We start from the raw sequence: 22,398 nt of genomic DNA, 5'->3' as shown, positions 1-22,398 counted from the left end.
CAAGTATTTTGTCGTTTTGGACAAATATGAACCAATTCGGACCATAAATATAATTTTTCGAAATATCTCAACCCCAGCGCCACTTATTCTATTTTCAATTGACCCTTTATCTGTGCTTGTTCTGCTTATATTCTCTTCAAGGTACTTAAATGGTCGGTGACATTTATCTTTCCGTTTTTAGTTCATACTGTCTTTTGTGTGAATGATTTGGTATTCGTCAAGATTTCCGTTTTGCTAAAGGATACCTGTGGACCTAGTTAATGAGCTATTCACGTTAATTTATTTTTATTTTTACATCTTTCAATTAAATTTATTAAAATACTTACAATTCCATTTTATGTTATTTTAGTAGGTACTTATTCTATTAGAAAATAGTTAAAAAGTTTTGGAACTGTAATTTAAATACTTTACATAAAACTGTAACTTAAAAATATTTATGTTTATTGTTATTTTATAGGATGGAGGCATATCGATAAACCGTAAAATTCCCCCCACAAAATAATTACTGATGTCTAAAAAGCAATAATTGTATCAAGTAACTAAAAAAAATTTGTTTAATTTAGGACTTTGTATATCTTTTTGTGTTTAAATTATTTAAATATGTTATTTTTTTTCTTAAAGGTGTGTGGAGATAGTCGAGCTGGAAGAAGCATGGCCTGGTGACCAGAAGCGAACACAATAACTCCATCAGCCATGGGGAACAAATTAAGTTGCTCTTGTGCTCCTCTCATTAGGAAGGCCTATCGCTATGAGGATTCCCCATGGCAAACGTCCCGCCGGCGTGATGGACATCTGCTCAGGTAATGTGTGTGTGTGTTTGCGCGCGTGCGTGCAATTGATTTAATACTTTAAAACTGTATAATATCGAGCATACTGATATTTTTATTTTATTTATAACTGATTCAATAAATGTTTACCAATAGAAAATATGTTGTATACGAAAACCTATAAAAAAAAAATAGCTTTCTCGGGTTCTATAGGAAAAAAATTAAATCTAATAAATATGTATACAATTAGATTTTATTAAAAAATAAAGAAATTTACACTTCTCATTCTTAAACCATGTGCATGAATGTGAAACAAAAATGAAAAGTCAAATATTCATTCATCTTAGTTCGGCAGAAATCTTCATTTATTATATATATATATATATATATATATATATATATATATATATATATATATTTTTTAAGGTTAATGTACAATATTTTTATTTTTAAAATAATAAAAAAATAAACTTAAAAATATGTTTCAACCGAACACAATGAATGATAACAAATCTACCAAATTAACCAATAAAAAGAGTGTAAAATGTTTGTTTTTTTTCATTTACGTAAAAATAAAGGCTTTTTATAGTAACATACACCTTCATTACAAAACAAACTTAAAAAAAGATATAAAGTTTTGTAATGACGAACTATTACAAAACTATGAACCAACTAATTTAGAAAGTTAATTTTAGCTCTTTGAATGACAATAAGTTCTAAATCTGTTATTAAAAGATTATAAGTACTGCTATAATTATTTTAAGTTATAATATTATTATTACTTCGGATCGTTGAGTCGGTACCATTTCGAAAAACACTTAGTTTACTTACATAACCACTTAAAAACAAATCACTTGTAATTTTAATTCATCATACAGTCCCGTAATCTGGTCAGAATTTGCCATTGTAATTAAAAAAACCGACAACAAATTTGTTATATTACCTGATATAGGTTATATATCGGAGTAGAAAAATAAGAAATGAATGACAAAAGACTTCAATGAAAATGAGACGTGGAAAAGGTTTAAAAAATATATATATATTTTTACTTTTTTCAGCACCCCAATACTGCCTCCAAAGTTTTTTTTGTTGAGGATAAATGATATCCTGGATACGGTAAGAAACGAGCTTGTCGTCCAGGCACTCCATTATGCAGACGAACTACTTTTCTGGACAACCAAAGGGTCCATCTCTTTACTCGAGGTCTGTTTAAACAAGGCTCTGATAAAAATATGACAATGGGCGAGGCGAAACGCAGTGACAGTGAATACATCAAAAACCGCTTTTCAGCTTTTCTCTCTGTCAACAAAAATACCACAGATCCATCTTCAATACAACGGAAGAAAGCAACGTATCCAAATATTTAGGGATTCAACTGGACAGACGGGTACTCCACATTTAGGGATTCCACATGGGGCCTCCACATTAAACTTGGACCACTGTGTGGAAAAGACGGTAAAAAGAACCCGCCTACGAAGAAGACTGATAGCCACAGGGTGTGGTGCAAATCAGGATTTACACGACTACCTACAAGTCGTACATAACATCTGTGCTAGTATACGGGAGCGAAATGATGGTCAAAGCCAGCGCTAGCACACTAAGCAAGCTCGACCTCGTTCAAAATGCGGCCTTAAAGGTAATCACAAGCGCTGCTGAGTACATTCCTATTGCAGCCATGGAGGCACAGACTCAGATTGAGCCTCACAGTCATACCGAGAAAGGGTAGCATTGAGATTCTGGAAGCGTTTTTAGGCGAGTCTTTAAGCATCAATGGACCAACTACCAGCTAGCTGATTTTAGGCTGAGGACACAGACGGCTCCGCTCACTGCAATGAAAAATTTTTAAGGAAATATGATATTCAACCCGTGGACACTACATCCCTGTGCACAAGCCAGAACTTCAACCACTTTCCTCGAGCTCGCTACAAACTCAAGAACCATTCGACTCCAAAACACACGTGGAAATGAGGAGGCCGATAAACTGGCCAAATTAGGAATGATTCTACACCAACCTAGTTGCTCCGCGTCCTTGCATTCATACAGGGCATTGGTCGATGCGGCGGTAGACAAATGGAATGAACAGCACCTCTGAGACGGCCGCTGGTAGGAGATGGGAAGCCTTGGTCACTGACGGTTCTATCAACCCCGGCCTACCGCGTGCAGTCAGCGTAGCTGCCTTTCGACTAAAAACTGACCACGACTGTCACCTTCACCGCATCCATGTGCTGCCGTCTCCTGAGTGTCCGCTGTGTGGTTGTGGGACAATGGATGCTGATCACCTGAGAGATTGTCCGAAGTTCACAGAAGCCCGTCTTTATTGATGAGCACGTCGCCAAATGACTCAACAGCCAAGGGCGGGCGTTGGCTAGTAAGTAAGTAAGTAAGTTAGTTTTGGGCGGGGCCACTTACATGCCATACTTAATATGGCATATTATATATTAATACTAAGTATAATTTTATACTTAGGAAAACATAAATCAAATTCGGTTATCAAAATGCAATAAATAAAAAGATAGCTTTGTTCGATTTTTTTAGGAAACGGGAGAATTTGGGGGAAAACACTTTTTTAAATGATTACTTAAGGATGTATGTACGCATGTACTGAGCTTAATATAAAGTAGGATTATGTATGCAAAATTTTGAGAAAATTGACCCCAAAATTTTACCAAAATATACACGAATCTCTGTGCCAAATTTTATAAAAATTGATTCAGCTAGTCAAAAGAAGTTATTGCTTCAAACACGTCAACACATGTGCAAAATAAACATTTCCCCATTTTTGTTTTTTGTGTTACTGGATCATGAAACGTTGAGAAAATCAAAAGAACCTATATCCAGGAAATTATGTCAGTTATTGTACTCCAAATCTAAAAAAAACGTGATTTTTGTCACCGAATTGTTATTGTTTTATGTTGGCTATCATGAGAACTACGGGATATACACTTCTGTGACCTATATTATTCTCTTTTTAGATAAAACGTCTAAGCTTTCTTAATATAATACCCTTTTATAGGATTCTAATAAGTTGTAATTTACCTTTTTAAAGAAAGTAACAGAATTTTGAGCTGTTATATTTTCAAACAAATAATGCTGCGTACTAAATTCAAAACTATTATTTTTGTTACTTTATTAAGATATCTTTTAAATAAAGAAACATTTATATTTTTTTTTAGATTTTGTTTACATATTTTTTTTTTTTATATATAGAAAACAATACTTTATCAACAGATATATTTTAAACATTTGTTTTATTAATTATTTTTTCACGCCCAATATTGTACATAAGTAAGTTATATACGATTATATCGTAAATAAAAAGGTACAAATTTACGTTTTTTATTTCATTTGGCAAGCTATAATTAAATGAAATTTAAATGCATATTATAAGTAAAAGGGGGAATTATATAATAAAATCTCTTTGAATTTTGCTTATGGCTGACAAATAAGTTTTAATTAGTAAACTGCAAAGATAAATTACAATTATATATATATCTTAGTTTAGTTATTGCTTCAATAATTTTATGACGAGTACATCCTGAATAGGAAAGACGCACTGAAACATAACTGTAAGCGATTTACACTTTACCATCCCTGCTTAGGTTACGTATCAATTAATTATATTTTATTTTAGGGTCAAACCAGAGTTTTTACTTATTGTATATATTCTTCCTGCACATCATATTTTATTTGTAATTCACTCTTTTATTTTCTCATGAGGAAAATTTTAATTATTTTTAGGAATCCCCTTTTACTAACAGGATTTTTGTTTACTTTACGTTTTTTAAGTTACTTAAAAATCTTGGTTACAAAATTCTGTAAGTGGAGACTTATATAAACGTAATTTTACTTTTTAATTCCAAATTGTTTTTATAAATGACATTGTTCTAATAATTTGCTTTTACTTTCCCGTCTAGAAAGCGCTATAACAAAGCTATAGCTCTAAAAGGGAAAATATTGTAATCGGTCGAATTTTGACATATACGGATATCACCGGGTCCTGACGTTTTGACACCTAAGGAGCCCAAAAAATCAAATAAGTGGATAAAAATTTTCCGGATGTTAATGTTCGTAGTATGTGTGTGTGTTCGGTGTCGGCCTCTAAATCACCTTATATCTCCAGAACTACTAGACCGATTTTGACCAAACTCGGACAGATTACTTCTATATATAGGGCAGTGATGCTGAATTTTCAACTAAAAAGGTCAAAGGGTGAAGCTGTAGAGCAAGGTCATCACCCTGAGCATCTCAAGATTTCTCCTAACTAAGATCGTATTTTTCTTAAGCACATTTGTTACCAATTAAAAAATAACAATATTTGCAGAAATATATTTTTTGCAAAATCGCACCCCTATCCCAAAAAAATGTATTCCCCACCTTAAAAATATTTTGAAGGTGTTGGACTTATAAAAATTTACAAGTGAACGTTTTGTTTTTAATGCTGTTGTAATAACAGTGATTGTTGGAGATATAATCAGCAGTAACAGTTAGTCCCAAAACAACATAGCCGTTTTTAATAATATGTATTCCCTGTTAACGGTTGTTGGGAGCGAAAGGAGTTGAATGATTTTTGATTGCTTTCTCATCTAGAAAATAGAGTCCGCAGCTGCATGTCACCCAGCTATTTCTACCACAGTGCATTTAATTTTCACCCAAAAAGTTTTTATTATGCTTGTTATTGAGGCTGACTGTATTTTAAACATCCTTACTCTCAGAAAAAGCAAAATTACACGGTCACTCTCTTAGTTGACTGTTTTTTATCTCAATTTATTTATTATTTTTTGAAAATATAAATTTAAAAATAAAATGTTTGCCATAAAGCTTACACAGGAATAATAAAGGGTTATAATAATTAATTAATCAGCTTTAAAATTTAAAGTAACAAAATGGGTTGAAAAAAATTATTTAACATGTATAAACAAGTTTTTATTATAGTAATTATGAATATATATATATATATATATAAAATATAAAAAAACCGTCCTTATTTTTACTTCCTTATACAAAGTTAAGGAAAAATCGCGAAAAATTTCGGTTTTTACCCAACGGAAATATCCATTTTGACCATCCCTGAATTCATTTGACTATTTTCGGCGTGACGTCTGTACGTACGTACGTACGTATGTGCGTATGTATCTAGCATAACTCAAAAAAGATTAACCGTAGGATGTTGAAATTTTGGATTTAGGACTGTTGTAACATCTATTTGTGCACCTCCCCTTTTGATTGCAATCAACTGAATCAAGAGTGTCCAAAAAAGCCCAAAATCCAAAAAAAAATGGATTTTGGACTTTTTTTCAACTGCAGTAATAAGCCCTCATCGAGATCTTTTCAACGATACATCATAAATGGTATTTATTTTCGTTGGTTTCAGAGTTATAGCCAAATAATATTTTAATTAATGAAATATTTGGATCTTACAAGGGAAAGGCACATCGATTCGAATCCGACTTCATTTCCGACATTTTTTAATTTAAATATATTGATTTATTAATAATTATTAACGTGTGATTGTAAAAAAAAAATTACAATAAATAATAATTCAATAATAACAATAAAAAAAATATGAAAAAATATCAGAAGTTATTAAAGAAATAACATTTTATGTACTTTTCATTTTAAAAATAAATGTGTATATGTACTTTAATAGGCCTACAAGGAAGTCATATGGTGTCCACATCAGATTATTTCTAAAGTAACGCAAATTACAGGCATTAAAAATCTATTGCATTTGATGAAGCTTCTTACAATTTGCTTAATTTATTAGGTAATTTATTTATGACGTTTATCTTTAGAAAAAAGAAATGGGCAGTAAAAGAAGGAAATCAAAAATTGACATAGATCTTTCTTTGATAATTTGATCGGGGCAATCCATAACTGATTGTGGTATGTATATTAGCGTTGTACAGCAACCGTAATTATGCCTGTTGTACAGTACGAATATTTATCAAATTAAATGAATAAAAAGTGGTTAGAAGATGTCTCTAAACGTTTTGCGTAAATGCCATTCTAGAAGAAACTTGTAACACCGCACGTAAATTTGAAAAATTATATTTGTTCATAAAAAGGCCACTGATAATATCGTACGGTACATAGTAGACATCGTGTTGAGTAAGCAGCTAAAATTGTATAAGATACCATTTTTTTAATTTTTTTTTAATTTCTTCGGTTCGGATAGTATAGGATTATAGATCTTATTTCGAAAGCGAAGACATTTCCTAAATTTTTATTATAATAATAAACAATAAAATGTACTACACTGTGCAAATTAATTGGGTCAAAGTAAAACAAAACACTCTTTTTCAAAAAACTATGCTTTTATTCATTCTATGCCTTTATATTCACTGATAAATATATGTATTAGTTTGAAGTACGTCCTCCTTTACCAGAAATGATGTCTTGAAGACGTTTTTTTATTGACTCTATTAGATTATTCAACATATTCTTGACTTCATCATCGTGGAACCACACTTTTACACACAATTTATCAATGTAATTTAAGTCTGGTGAATTTCCAGGCCAGTCAAACATATTAATTTGATTTTCCAGCATGAAAGTCTTGATCCAATTTTGAATTATGACAAGGACACAAGTCACGTTGAAATGTTCCGTCAAAAGTTTGCATGAATGGAACATTCCTACGTCGTAATATTTCTATATACTTGCTTTAATTTATCATATTTTGAATAGGAACTTGAAATAATAATTTTTTTTAGAAAATATACTATAACTTGTTTTAATAATAAATGCTGTTATGTAAATGAAAGCACTGAAGAAGAAACAATTTTTTGAACTCCCATCACTTGTTTAAAAAAAATAATAAAGGTATTAGTTTACATGAGATTATACTAGTTTTATTAAAAAAGGAATAAATAAAACAGAAATAAATTCGATTTTACCAATCGAATTTAATAATAAAAATCGTGGATTACACTTACAAAGTAATAAGTGCAATATTACATCACGGATTAGGTCATTATACTAGTTTTATTAAAAAAGTAGAAATAGGGTAGAAGTGACTATCAACAAATATAATTTTTTAGCAACAAAAAAAATTGGCGGAAACGAATAATACATATTACATTTACAGAAATAATACGATTCTTATGATTATTCGTTTTTTAATAAATGAAATCGGGTCGGTAAGAGTTTTGTAACAAATTTTTCTTTTTTTTTGTTTATTATATGGAACGCTTAAACATCGTTTATTATCTATTATCGTTTATTATCTAATAAACGATAACTTATTATCGTCTATTACATATATTAAACATGTTTTTTTTTAAGAAAATTCCAAATTAATAACAAATTTTGATAATAGAACTGTAGTGTCTTACCTTTCTTCATATCGGCACCGTGTTGTTAAAAATAGTTTTATTTATATTACAGAAATTTTTGTTTTTTTAGCGGAAGAAATGGCATCTGCAAAACTCTTACCGTACGGTTTACAATTTCATTGTAATTTTTTTGGATATACAATTTTTTATTAAAGGGTTTAATGCTGTTAAAGTCGAAAATAACAGTTATAAAATGTCAAAAAAACAATTATAGTTGTGTCAGAGAAAAGCATCTAACGCAAGGCACACATCTTATATCCTAGATGTACATCCCATAACTGGTTCCCCATAGACATGACCTAATTCCGTTTTGAAAAAAGGATTGAAGTTAGAAAAAGTATGACACGTTTAAGAGCTAAATCGTGTAAGTAATAAATGTTAAAAATTTAATGAAATTTAAAAGATACTTGAAAGATTTGTAAGTGGCGTGGTAATTGAGATAGATTCAGATAACTATTGAGACCTTAATATTGACGTGACGGATAATGTTGAAATTATTTTACCTTTTGAAGATCAGTTGTTATATTTATAATTTTTGTTTTTAAAATTCAAGTTAGTATAATTAATGATATGTGAAGTAAATAATTATAACACATCAATGTTCCTGAGGATGGATTACTAATTCGAAAGCGTTCGAACATACTATTAAAGATTGTTGGTAAGTGGAAACTATTATATAAACAGATTATATATCAATACCTTCGGGCCATGATTAATGAAATTAATTTTATTCAGATAAATTAGAATATTATAAAATATTGTGATATAATTCATTTTAATTAATTATTTTCCTGAATTTCATATTAAAATAATTTTCTTTTAACTTTGTTTTAATAATGATGGTTTAGCAATGAGGATACAAATGACACCACAGGTCAATAACTCAGGCTTGATCTTTATACCTCTCTTTTACTAATCAGTATACCGATTTTTATATACTGTGGTTACCGCAGCAAACTTATTTGTGAATGGAGACAGCTTTTTGTTACTATAACTTTTTAAGCAATCCTTTTATTATATCTTTTTTATTGTACGTTTTGAAAAAAATGAATTAATAAAATAAATGTCATAGCTAGAAGCTGTAATTGTGGATTTTATTCCGAAAGCGAACACATTCCTTAATTTTAATTTTTCTGGATTTCTAATATCTTTATGTAAATTATTTACGGAATAAGTAATTATATACAATATTAGATTGCTAATGTTTGTCGTTGTAGAGATTTATACAGTTCGTTCGGAAAGTTGCTATGCCCTGGAATTACGGAAATATAAAGAAACTTTTGTAATTATTACTTTGTATTTTTATTTCATTATTTTATAGAAACGGATAATATATTAACTGGAATAGATTATAAAAGGTGTTGAAAATAACCTCCTCCAACATCAGTACAACACTGCAATACGTTTCAATTTTTTTTTCAAATACTTTAACCAGCTGATGCACTGAAATGTCGCGTACGTATTGTTAAGACTCTGGTTTCTCCTTTTTTATTTGTAAAAATAAAAATTTTCATTTGTTTTTCTTACTCTTTATAAATTAACACTGTTTCATTTTCTCTTTATAAATTCTCACTTTTACTCTTATGAAATGAATTTGTTTAATGCTCTATTATTAGTCCTTAAAAGACTCAACATCTGTTTATTACGAATGTATAATAAATTAATACAATAATGTATTTCATATATATGTATATTATATACAATTTTAAAATGTAACAAAACATAAATTCGCTTATTATACATTAATCGCTCAATGAATTTTTAAATACTGTAATACTAATTAAAACATTACATATATACATGTAAAAAAATGTTTTATTTAAATTATGTTTGTAAATTATGTTTTATGTTAAAATTATATTTTATTTTTAATATATATATATATATGAATTACAGTTTTAAAGATTATAATAAAAATAATTTATATTTTAAACGAAATAAAGACTTTTATTTATTATTTAATTGGACCATCGAATAATACTTTTTTTTTCTTGTTTGAACTCCGGGACTACCGTTAGGTATTACTTCAGAGGATGAGATGAATGATTTGTAGCGTATGTGAAAATGCCATGCCTGACCGGGATTCGAACCCGGGACCTCCGGATGAAAGGCCGAGACGCTACCACGCGCGCCACGGAGGCCGGCGAATAATAAATATTTAGAATAATTAAACCTAACCGAGTTATTGAACCAAGGCGACATATTATTCGACACGGATGCCGTTATTGCAGTTTTTAGTTCGCCAATCGTGCATGACCTGTTGTATTACACACTGCTTGTTTCGCTGTCCCCCACAAAAAGGAACCTGGTGGATTCAGATCGTGCAGGTGACAAACCCCTCGAAATGATTCGTTCACCAAAAACATTTCGTAAAAAAATCATTGACCTATTAGCTGTATTCGCTGTGGCGCCATCTTGTTGGAACCAGTTGTGTTTGATATTCACTTCCGTTAACTGACTAATAAATTTGTTAAATAAGCACAATAACGATCGCTATTAATTATCGTATTTTCAAAAAATATTGCACCCACAATGCACGTTCTACTCACACCGACCCAGACTCCAATTTTCGCTTCGTGTAAAAAGGTTGCTCGGGTAATTCCTGACGGGGTTAGTTGTTGATCACGGTCGTATATTTTGAGAATTAATATATTCCCCAGATGAAACCCCGCTTCATCTGTAAAAAAACGTAATGTCGAGGATACCTACGGAATTTTGGTCAATAAAATGTTTAAACCAATGAAAATAATTTAATTTTTTGGCATGATCTGTAGCTTTCAGTACTTGAACTGAAACCAATTTAATTTCTATATCAAAGTGAAATCAATTCAGTTCTACAACTGAATTTTAGGGGAAAAAGTTTCATTTCTTTTCTTATAACTTTATGTGCGGTAGCAAGTCCGATATCTTGCTGCTGTGCTAACTTACGCATTGACTTTGGTGGACTTTCGGCTTTAGCATCCGAAATATCAAGCAGCTTATGTTCGTTTAATTTAGGTGGTCTTCCATTTCGATCAGCGTCTTCAACATAGCCTTTTGCCTGAAATTTTTCGATGAGAATCTGAACTGCATTGCGATAAGGAATGTCTTTTGTCTTTTACCCCATATTTCATGAAAACTACTAAAAATACATTCTAGGAGCTGTTCTTTTTTCAGTTTTTCTGGTTAGAATTTATATAAAAACAGTAAAGTTACTCCTTCATTTGAGTCCCAAGAATTACAGTTTGGCTTAAAATTACCAAAGGTGCAGAAATCAGGACGAAATCTTTCGACATAATAAGCATAGTTTCGGAAACCTATGCGGTTTCCGAAACTATGCTTATTATGAATTTTATTCCTTATTTTCACCAGTAGAACATGTGAAAGATATTCTTCTTGAATTATCCTGTATATACGAACAATACACACACACACACACACACACACACACACACACACTCTGTATATAAAAGTACAAAGATCATTCGTCATTGTTTTTTTATCCCATAAATTATTTTTTATGTATTTTTTTAAAAATTAATTTATTCTTTAATCCTAGCAAATGGAAAACTAGTCAATTTTTTTGTAATACATTGAAATGCAATTCGTAGAAAAAACGACTGCAGTTTTGTTTTTTTAAACAAGTATGTAAATTAAATTTATTTCTTTAAATACATAAAGTAAAATGTTTGTATTTATAATTTTCCTAAGAATTTATTTTTATTTATTTTCCAATTACTTGATTGCATGTAACCTGTAGTAAATAGTTTAAAATACTCATATTTCTTTAATATTTTAGTACAACCACTACATTTAAGAAATTAAATTAAAAATTATTATAAAATACAAATTTCAATATTCAATAATAAATTTAAGTTCTCATAATTGCAGTTTATTAAATATTTAAATGTCCAATATTATTTTGTAGTTACTTCTCAGTAAAAAAGAATTCTTGTAAATATTATAATCCAAAATTCAGTGGTATCATATGTTAATCATGTCATTGATCATGTCAAAAATGGATTAGATATGCTAATCCATGTACAAAAAAAAAGCTAAATTATTTACCTGAAGGGATCAAAAGAATTTGTAGTAAAACCTTGAGCAGAGCATCAAGAAATATACAGTTCATTATAAAATAAAAAATAGGTCTGGTTAAATACAATATTAAATATTTAAAATATAAAAACTTGAATAATATTAAAATAAATACATAAAAATACTAAATATTAAAAAATAACTGTGACATAAACAATTTAGAAGGTATTTAATGAATATTTTTTGAGTTCATACTTATGTACATGTTGAATGAGTTGCAGATAACTCAAAGTTTTTAAATTTTTTTAATTAGTATTACAGTATTTAAAAATTCATTGAGCAATTAATATGTAATAAGCGAATTTATGTTTTGTTACATTTTAAAAATATCAAGCCTACTAGGATTTAAAACCAGGATATTCCAGATGAAAATGTGAGATGCTGCCATTCTGTGAAAATCATTAATTCCTAATAATAGTAGAAAAAAATAATAAAATAACTTACAGCTACTCTTATGTATTATTTTTAATAAGATATATATTATGTATAGGTTATGGGCAGAGGTTTTTCATGTCAGTGCCAGTGGGACTGGTAGTGTGAAATGGCAGCAAGTATCTGAGGACCTGGTACCAGTTAATATAACGTGTATACAGGACTCACCAGAATGTGTCTTCCACATCACTGCTTACAACAGCCAGGTTGACAAGATACTTGATGTACGACTTGTTCAGCCAGGTAAATATATATGCGATTATTTCAATATATTTTTTAATAAGCTATAAGGATAAAATTGATGAATTATTTCTTTAAAAAGTAATACTATCATTCCCTCTAGTACCAAAAGGTTTCAATCTTCGATTTATTTAAATTATTAAAAATTATTATTTTTGTTATATAATGAATTGACATAATTCATTCTACCATGGAACACTTTTCGATATTCTTCAGTATTAACAGACTGGTTTAAATAGCGCTAACTGGGATTGAAATAGTGTACTTGAAGGGGAGTGAATAAGCTATTTGGATGGAGGAGAAACCTCCTTGGAGTTTTTGAGCCATGTGATCATGTAATCAAGAAGGATATATAATTTTAATTTTATTAAATGAGTTGAGTTTTATCTATAATAATATATGTAGAAACCACTGAAATAGTATCTATTTTTGTATACGTGTGCTTTTTTTTATCAAGTTTAGTAAGTAGTATGTTATGTTGTATAAGCATATTAGTATGAGCTTTGAAATAAGTCTGGAATGATCTACCTATTTGTTGACATAAAATTTGATTATTTATTACAGGTAGGTAATTTAATAAAATTTAGATGTGATGTTGTGTTTAGTTATGCTGTTTCCATTCTTCGATTTGTTGTTTTAATGGAAGAAGACATTTTCTAAGGAGATAGGTTTTTAAAGGTTTATAATTATTTATTGTATAACTACAATAGACAGAAAATGGAGTCCCTGATTTCATCCACTGGTACCTTCATTACCAGATAACAAAAAGAATGTATCAAGGTCCTGGGATACAGGATTTAACAGAATTGCGTACACCAAAGAACTAGTAATGAGCAAGAAAGAATTAAGAGAAAGGAAAATGGGCTGGTTTATTTATAAATGGGCACTCATCTGTGAGTTTAGATGACTTGCCCAGGCCCCTTCCTTGCACCAATAAGTCCTTACTTAACATCGGTTTTTTTAAAAATATTAAAACTAAAAACGTTAAAACAATGGAATGTAGAAAATACTCAACGACAAAACAAAACACCCTTATTCATCACTAATAAATTAGTGCTACAGGATTAAATAATTATCTATTTAATTAAAAACTGTTGAATTTTATTTTGATTATGTGTGCAGAAAATATAAATTTAAATATCCTCATTTGTGTTTATTGGTTGACTGTAAGGGGAGAGGGAAAATATGATTTTTTTGTATTTTTTACAATATCTTGTTAATTTAATTTGATTTTTTGAAATACAGTATATTACAATTTTTAAGTGTGTTTGTATAAAATACTTGAAGATCATAGCTGTTACATAATAACTACCATGATTGGTAGCTGTTGTTTTATTGAAAATGGTTCAGTACACATTTTTGCATATAAATTTTAATATTCTGCTTTTTCAAGTACTCCTCAAGTTTAGTGCCCCTAGACAGTTGTTCCATTACTGTTATATTTAAAGCTGGTCCTCTTTAAAGGCAAGATGCTGATAGAATGACCCTTGACATTAACAAACAATGTTGCCATAATGAACATCACATATCTGAAGTAGCTGTTCGTTTCCAGGTACTCTCATATGAAGTGTACAATAATTATAGTCATCTTCTTATAACATGACCGTAATATTTACATGAACAGAAATATTTGTACTGAATAGTTATTTACACAATTAAACTTCATAATGCTTGTGTTATGTACTCTTATGCACATAAGTTGTTATTGAAGTGTGAATCTCATTTATTTAATGGAAATGGACTGATTAAAATTATTTCATTTACTGTTCTCTGAACATTTAACTAAATTTTACTCTCCGAATTCAGCCAATTTGCATTAAATATGTTCATTTATTTGATTCAGTGAGTGTTCCATTATGTTAATTAATCATCAACTGATTTACATTAAGCAAATAGGTATTTTTCATAGAATGTTGATTGCTTCTCATGATCTGACTAATCAAACAATAAGATTAAACATTATTTTTGATTATTCAAATAAGATCAATAATTAATTTATAATCTGTTCTTTTTTACAAACTCTCTTAATATAGGCACAGATTATTATACAGAAAATCTGTTATTATACATTGAAAATAACTTCACATAAAAGATAAAAGAATTTTATAAGAATAAAAAAAGGCTTAATAACAACATAATTGTAATAGTTGCTATTAATTGGCAGAAGACAGCAGGAAATATATCTATGATTTCTTCAATAATAGGATTATGGTTGGCAATTGAAAATTAAAAATTTAATTTAAAATTTAAACTTTTGAGAAATAATGGTATAATAAAACATTTAAAAAACTTACTTCAAAAATATTCAGTCTTCATTGCAACCATTCATAAATATTTATTTCTTTAAAGGCAATTGCATTGTTATTCTAATGATTGAAGGTTGTTTTTGTATTGTATCATACAATTAGGTTTACATTTAAACTTGGTCATTACAAAAGTTTAAATTTTTAATTAATTTCATCACTGATTGCCATGGACAAGAATATTGAAAAGATCTACTCAAAATTTAAAATAATTTGAGCAATAAGAAAAACTAAATTGAAAAAAAAGGGACCTTCTTCCTTCTTTTTACTGTTTTAGCCTCTGGTAACTACCGTTCAGATAATACTTCAGAGGATGATATGTATGAGTGAGTGTAAATGAAGTGTAGTCTTGTACAGTCTCAGTTTGACCACTCCTGAGATGTGTGGTTAATTGAAACCCAACCACCAAAGAACACCGGTATCCACGATCTAGTATTCAAATCCATGTAAAAATAACTGACTTTACTAGGACTTGAATGCTGGAACTCTGGACTTCCAAATCACTGATTTAGGAAGACCCGTTCACCACTAGATCAACCCGATGGGTTACTACTATGGACCAAGTAGTAAGGTTTGTGTACTCACTTTTAAAATAATGAATTGCAGGTCATATACATTTCTCAGGCATTGTGATAAATTATTTTATGTTCAGTTTTAATTTGTGTGTGCTGTTTTATATAAAACATTTAAAAATCTGCTGAGAACATTCTATTTTTCATGAAATTGTAGTTTTACATCAATTTGTCATTATTATCAGATTTTCTAGGATTTTTGAAGATAAGTTTTGATATTTCAGGATGTCTTTTCCACCTTATTTTGGTGAGTTTGACATACTGATATACAATTGTTTATGTGCTCTGAAAAAAGCAAAATAAAACTATTGTATTCTTCCTTTAGCTACGCTGCCACAGGATATTCAAAATGTATGATTAAGCCATTTAGCTGTTAATATTGAAATTATATTATCTATGTTAACTATTTTAACAGTTATTGCTTCAACTATTGCCATGTACACATCCTTCTGGTTTAAAAAGTGAACAAAGATAAGGTTGGGTGTTTAGCAACATTGCCAATCACTTGCTCTGCAATACTTCAAGAGTGCTCTCAGTTGCAATGCTCTTGTATTACAAGATGCAATCAGTTACTCTGTAATACTCTAGATTAAACATAACATCAGAGCACAATATGATATAAACTTTCATGTTAATGAAAATTAACATTAATTAACTTTATTCAGTGAAGTTGTAGCTAACCTTGAATCTAGTTAAAATATTCATATATGCATCATCATCATCATCTGCATTGTCAAAGTGGTACTGTCTCAGGGTTGCTTGGCCCAAAACTGGACAAGACCAAGAACCAAACTACAATTGGGTTTGCATCCTGTTGAAAGCAACTAATTTCAAAATAAAATCTTCATATTGTTGCTGAAGAAGTACTAATGTAAGTTTTATTTCACGTGGAATGAAAAATAAATTCCTCCTTTCTTTTTGGCATTTTCCTACATCCCTGAGTTGTCCAAAATGAAGAAATAATCAGATTGTAAATACGTGAAGTTTACAATGTTGTTCGAGACACAATATTTTTTATTCATTTCTGCATACTTTGTGTTTTCAGGTACAAGAATTGGGCAAGCTTCAGAATGTTTTGTTTATTGGAAAGACACAATGACCAATGATACATGGGGCCTCAATTTCACATCACCTATTGATGCTAAGCAATTCCGTGAATGTTGCGTAAGTCTTATGGTGAATCTATTTTTCAATTTCATTTCATATTAGTCTATAATCTTATATTTACGCTTAGTTTAACTAGTTACTCTTAGTTTATTATTTTAATTAAATTCTCAATACTTTGCATTATTTTAATTGCATTCTTGATACTACTTACCGGAAATGAAGTTTTATGTTGATTTTTGAAACCTTTTTTTAACTCTTTAACCCTGAAAACAATATGATCTTCAGCAGAAATAGAGTGCCACTCTAACAAGAAAACACACTAATTCTTAAAAATACAAAAGAAGGATTTGTCATTATATTAATTACAAATAATTCATACTGAATTAAACAAAAATTTTTGAATCCCTCAGTTTAATTTTTTATTGTAACTAATAGAATTAACTGTTTTTATAATGGAGTGTGAAATTCATAAAGGAAAATTCAGTATAATATTACTTGTATGCAGAATTTATTTCAAAGAAAAAAATATGTTTTTCTGATTTTTTTGTCATATACTTGTATAAAGTAGCTAGGAAAATGCATTCAAAAAACTAAATCAATATTCTTACCAAATAAGACTGCTTCACCTAAACGTTTTACTTCAAAAACGTCAATAAAATATAACAGGATTGTAAATTATTCATAATAAATAAGTAATATTGCAAAATATTATCAATTTCAAAATATTTTAGGTTTTATTTAAAGGAAATAGGAAATAATGGAACACATAGGAACACTAAAAGCTACAATTTTGTTGTCAACTTTGTTAATAATCACACTGCAATAAACAAATGTTTCGTGCTATGTTTTTGTGATATATGTTAAGAGAAAGGTTAGAATTTGCTCTTTAAAACTTGACAGATACATATATTTAAAATAGATTCATGAATTAGTGTTGATCATGGCAAAAAATTCACTTACAAAATGAATTATGTATCACTGAATAGTTTCTATTATTAATACTGATTTTAAAATTAGTGTAATTGAATATTTTACTGATATAAATCCTGTATAATTAAATTTTTAGATTTTATTTAGTGTAAATGTTAACTCAAAATCCTTTTTTTCAGTCACCCTCATTCAAGTTTTCACGTAAAGCTTCCTCATCATATTCGCTCAAATTGGAACCGCCGAATAAACAGAATAAAGTAAAAACAAAACGTAAACCTCTTTCAACTCCTGCTTCACCTAGTCGCTCAAGAGAGCCTCAGTGTACATGTATGACTGCTGATCAGTATGCTAGACTTCGAGCACAGGATCCTCGGTATAGAGGTAAAAAATAAGCAATTTATAACTAAATAGTGACGTAAATAAATAATTAACTATTAACTTTTACTTTTTCATATGGTTTCACCCATGTGCTAATTTAATATATGTGTTATTTCAATGATACAATAATTTGTTGTAATTATTGATTTTAGAACTTTTCTTACATTTACTTGTATGTTTATTATAATAATTAGTATCTTTACTTTTGTTGTAATCAGAATACATTCTAAGTATCTTTCCAGTATCAAACATTTCCAATTTTAGACATGACTAGAATTTTAATTCAGAGTCCAGTTTTAGTTTGACAACACCTGCTTCTATGTACCCCCTTTTATTCATAAAAGAAATGTTACAGGAGTATCATAAAATCATACAGGAGTGTGATATAATTATCATAATAGAGGTATCATGATAATATTTTCTTTTTTGTATATTTATACACATTTTTAGTTTTATGTAGTGTATGAAGAAATCTGTTGAAATGATGTTAGTTATTTAAATGTATGGACTTATGAAATAACAAACTGAACCAAATTTTATAAATATAACCTTGTTATAATTATAGCTTAATTCAAAACTCTTTCAGTTGTCCTTATAACTGTCTTCAGTGAAAATTATATTTTAAAATATATTATATTTACAAAATTTGTTTTGGTTTGATGTTTTTAAAAGTTACAGTTTTGAATAATTTTCATTGTTGAATGACTAGTTGTCTTCTATGTAGTTTTTCAAACATGTTACTGTTAGACTATACTTACTAATTATACACAAATTTTAACACTAATCATTGATTATTTATCAAATCACTGATCACAATATTGTTTAAATATTTCTACATTGAATACATACAAACTTCTTCAGATAGTAAAAATAAGTTAAATATTTAATGTTGTCAATGTCATTTTTATTATTATGGATTCATAACAGTTGTTACTAAGCACAGAATTCTATTGTGATTGACTCAATAGAATCACTGATTTCTGCACTGTATGTTAGGTAATTTTATTTGTGGAGCAAATAAAATTATCTAACATATATAAAAATTATTGATTGTAAATCATTCCTGGTTTAAAAATAATATAAATCTCCCTTTCTTAATGCTCATAATGTTTTCAAAAATTTGAAAAAAAAATCATGCTAAACAAAGCATTAGATAATGTGAAAAGTAAAACTGTACTTTTTGAAGTAAAAAAATCAATAAATAAAAATAATTTTTACCTTTAAAATTGAATTATTGCATACTAATAAACTTCATCAAATATTTGTATGAAAATAGCAATAAGAGAATGGTTGGTTGGTAATTTCCAAAAATTTTTAGATTAAAGATTTGTACTAAGGATATTATTTAATTCCAACTTTATTTAATGTTTTTATATAAGAAGTTTTCAAGGTGAGGGTTTTGTTATAAAGAAATGGACATATTTTCATTTTACAGTCTGAGCTTGAATGATGAGTATATATTATATATTCTTTTTGCTGATGATCAAGCTCTGATATGAGGAAGCATCTGATGATATTTGTAAATGATGTAAATCTTAGACATGATGTTAATCTTAAGTCAAATGTTTAAGAAACAGGGATTTTCAATTAGTACTGGGAATGGGTCTAAAACTTATCTAAGTAAAATCTTTTGATATCACCAACCATTGGCCCAGGGGTGGAAAAATGGGGTTTCAAAGACAAGGAAATCATCCTCCCTTAGTAGGCATAGTATCGAATTGGTTTAAAATAGTCATTAGTCCTTTAAACATTACCTAAAACTTTTATCTGAAATAATTTTTGATATGACCAACCCTTACGGCAAGGGATGACCAAAATGTTGCTGTAATTTTAAGAAGATGGGACTTGTATGCTAAACATGTGAAACTCTTTTTCACATGCAACCATTGTCATATTGAATAAATTTGAAGTTTTTCTTAACTTTAAGGTGCAAATCTTTTTTATCCCCTACTTAGAACGGTGAAATCTACCTCCACCTTCCAACATGCTACATGGGATTTTTTTTAATAAAGAAAAATCATTCTCAACTTTCTGCTTATATCTATCATAATCCATTATTAGCTTCAAATTTTTAATATGAAAAGATTTATACATTTATTTGTATTTCATTTTCAGTTATTCCAATTTAGTTTCTGAGGCTTTGAAATATAATCTTTCTTCTGAGAGAGGTAGTTGTAAAGTTGTGTGTTTTAATGTGCCAGATACTAGCCCTTAACATTCCTAGAAATAGGAAAAATTAGCTGGTGGTATATCAAACCAAACATCAAGTAAAACATATCTGTAAAAAAAATGTTTGCTTCATTGCCAGTAATATTTTAGGTTTCCTTCTTTTTGAGAAGTTCCTGTAGTTGAGAACCATTTAGATTGTTAGGGGCTTCAGTTTAATGTGTTACTGAGGACAGTCATTAGTTTTCATAAATTTTCAGATCATTATATAAACAAGCCTAACTTATAAAACTCACCTAACAATGAAATATTAATACAATAGTAATAGTAATATAACAATGTAATAGTAAGCAAATTCTCTATAGATAAAAATAAGTTATGTTCATTGCAAATCATTGAATTTTTAGAATGAAATTTGTAGAATATATATTTAATAAAAAATGCATAATCTGCTTGTAACATGACTGAAAATATCTATTTTTTAAACTTAAATTGTTTACTTTAATGAAAACTTAAGTTATTTTCATAAATGATCAATATATAAGAAATTTATTTCTGTTATTGAACAGAATTTTTCACAAAATATCACTTATTTCTATTGATCTAGTTTCTTACATTTGTAGAAGTACCAAGTTTTTAGTCGTTAACAAGGAACAATATTTTGTAAATTCAATCAAGGTGTTTCCTTTATTAAATTGAGTTCATCTCAGCAAAGAGAAGAAATAAGTATATTTCAGTTTAGAGTGCCTTAATTTTTTTTTGTGTTGTGAATATGCATTTCAAAAGTTTCAAGTAAACATCTTCCATTTTTCTCAGTCCTCTCTCTCTTTTTTCCGTTTAGCCTCCAGTATCACCGTAAGGTATTACTTCAGAGGATGAATGAAACTGATATGTATGAATGTAAATGAAGTGTAGTCTTGTACAGCCTCAGGTCGACCATTCCTAAAGATGTATAGTTAATTAAAAACCCAACCACCAAAGAACATTGATATCCACGATCTAGCATTCAAATTCATGTAAAAGTAACTGCCTTTATTAGGATTTGAACCTTAGAATTATGTTCAGTCCTGAGCACTTTCCTTAGTCTCTTTATAGCTTCTTTCTTTCTGATGTTTATAAGCATACCATACCTTCTTTTCTCCTACCTCACCTTCTTTCTATGATAATCTGTGGAAAGGAATTTTTTTGTACAATATTGATAAGATGTTTTTCATTTGTTATATCTTCACCAATTTCTGCTATTCTCCTATTCTCAATACCTCCTCATGTCTCAATTTTCAGTCCATTTCATTCTCTTCATTCTTCCGTACAACTACATCTCAGACCTATCCAAGTACTTTTCTTCCTTCTTTATCACTGTTGACTAATCAATACAACCCCACATAAAGCATTTAGTAAACTCTTCCTCAATTGAATTTAGATGCTTTTAAATTCTTTTCTCCATAAATATTCTTCTATTTACTTCTTCCATGTAGCTTTCATTCAATCTCAAATATTTCAAAATAACATGTTGAAATATATGTTATGTATTTTACATAACGTGTTCTACTGATTCCTAGTGATATATTATAGGAGTTTTACTTTCCTATCAATTTAGTTTATGTTAGTTTTCTGTATTTATCTATATTTCAAATTTTGATACTTACGTATTAACGCCACCGCAGCTACAGCTTTATTTAAAAACAAAGTAGTCAATGGGATTTCAGTGGAAAATGAACAGTCTCTTTATTAATTTTAATAAATGGTTATTTATATTTATTTATTTTATAAATATAATTTAACCAAACTTAACCTATGCTCGCTTCGCTCCCTAACCTTGACTAATTAACACCGTAATTTTTTGAGTATTTATTTAATAAATTCTGTAATTATTGCAATTAATTTAAATAATCAAAACACTCCTGTTAATTACTCAAGGTTAGCGAGCAAAGTGAGTGTAGGTTAAGTTTGGTTAAATTATATTTATAAAATAAATAAATATAAATAACCATTTATTAAAATTAATAAAGAGACTATTTTGAATCTATGTTAAACTCTATATTGGCCCATTTTCCACCGAAATCCGATTGACTACTTTGTTTTTAAATAAAGT

At 29.0% G+C, this 22,398-nt stretch overlaps 1 protein-coding gene across 1 annotated transcript in view; it reads left to right on the top strand.

Annotated features, from left to right (window-relative positions):
- The first annotated feature begins 635 nt into the window (after positions 1-635).
- The window catches only part of LOC142330879 (protein still life, isoform SIF type 1-like), an 84,575-nt gene continuing 62,812 nt past the window's right edge, over positions 636-22,398 (top strand). Inside the window, exons 1-4 of the mRNA XM_075376345.1 lie at positions 636-800; positions 12,669-12,853; positions 16,771-16,889; positions 17,942-18,143. Coding sequence (XP_075232460.1) covers positions 694-800; positions 12,669-12,853; positions 16,771-16,889; positions 17,942-18,143 — 613 coding nt within the window. The 5' untranslated portion in view covers positions 636-693. The remainder of the gene's footprint in view (positions 801-12,668; positions 12,854-16,770; positions 16,890-17,941; positions 18,144-22,398) is intronic.

The sequence above is a fragment of the Lycorma delicatula genome, chromosome 10 (genome assembly GCF_047948215.1).
Source record: "Lycorma delicatula isolate Av1 chromosome 10, ASM4794821v1, whole genome shotgun sequence".
NCBI classification, from domain to species: domain Eukaryota; kingdom Metazoa; phylum Arthropoda; class Insecta; order Hemiptera; family Fulgoridae; genus Lycorma; species Lycorma delicatula.
The sequence above is the reverse complement of the archived record's forward strand: the minus strand, read 5'-3'. Positions and strand labels throughout refer to the sequence as shown.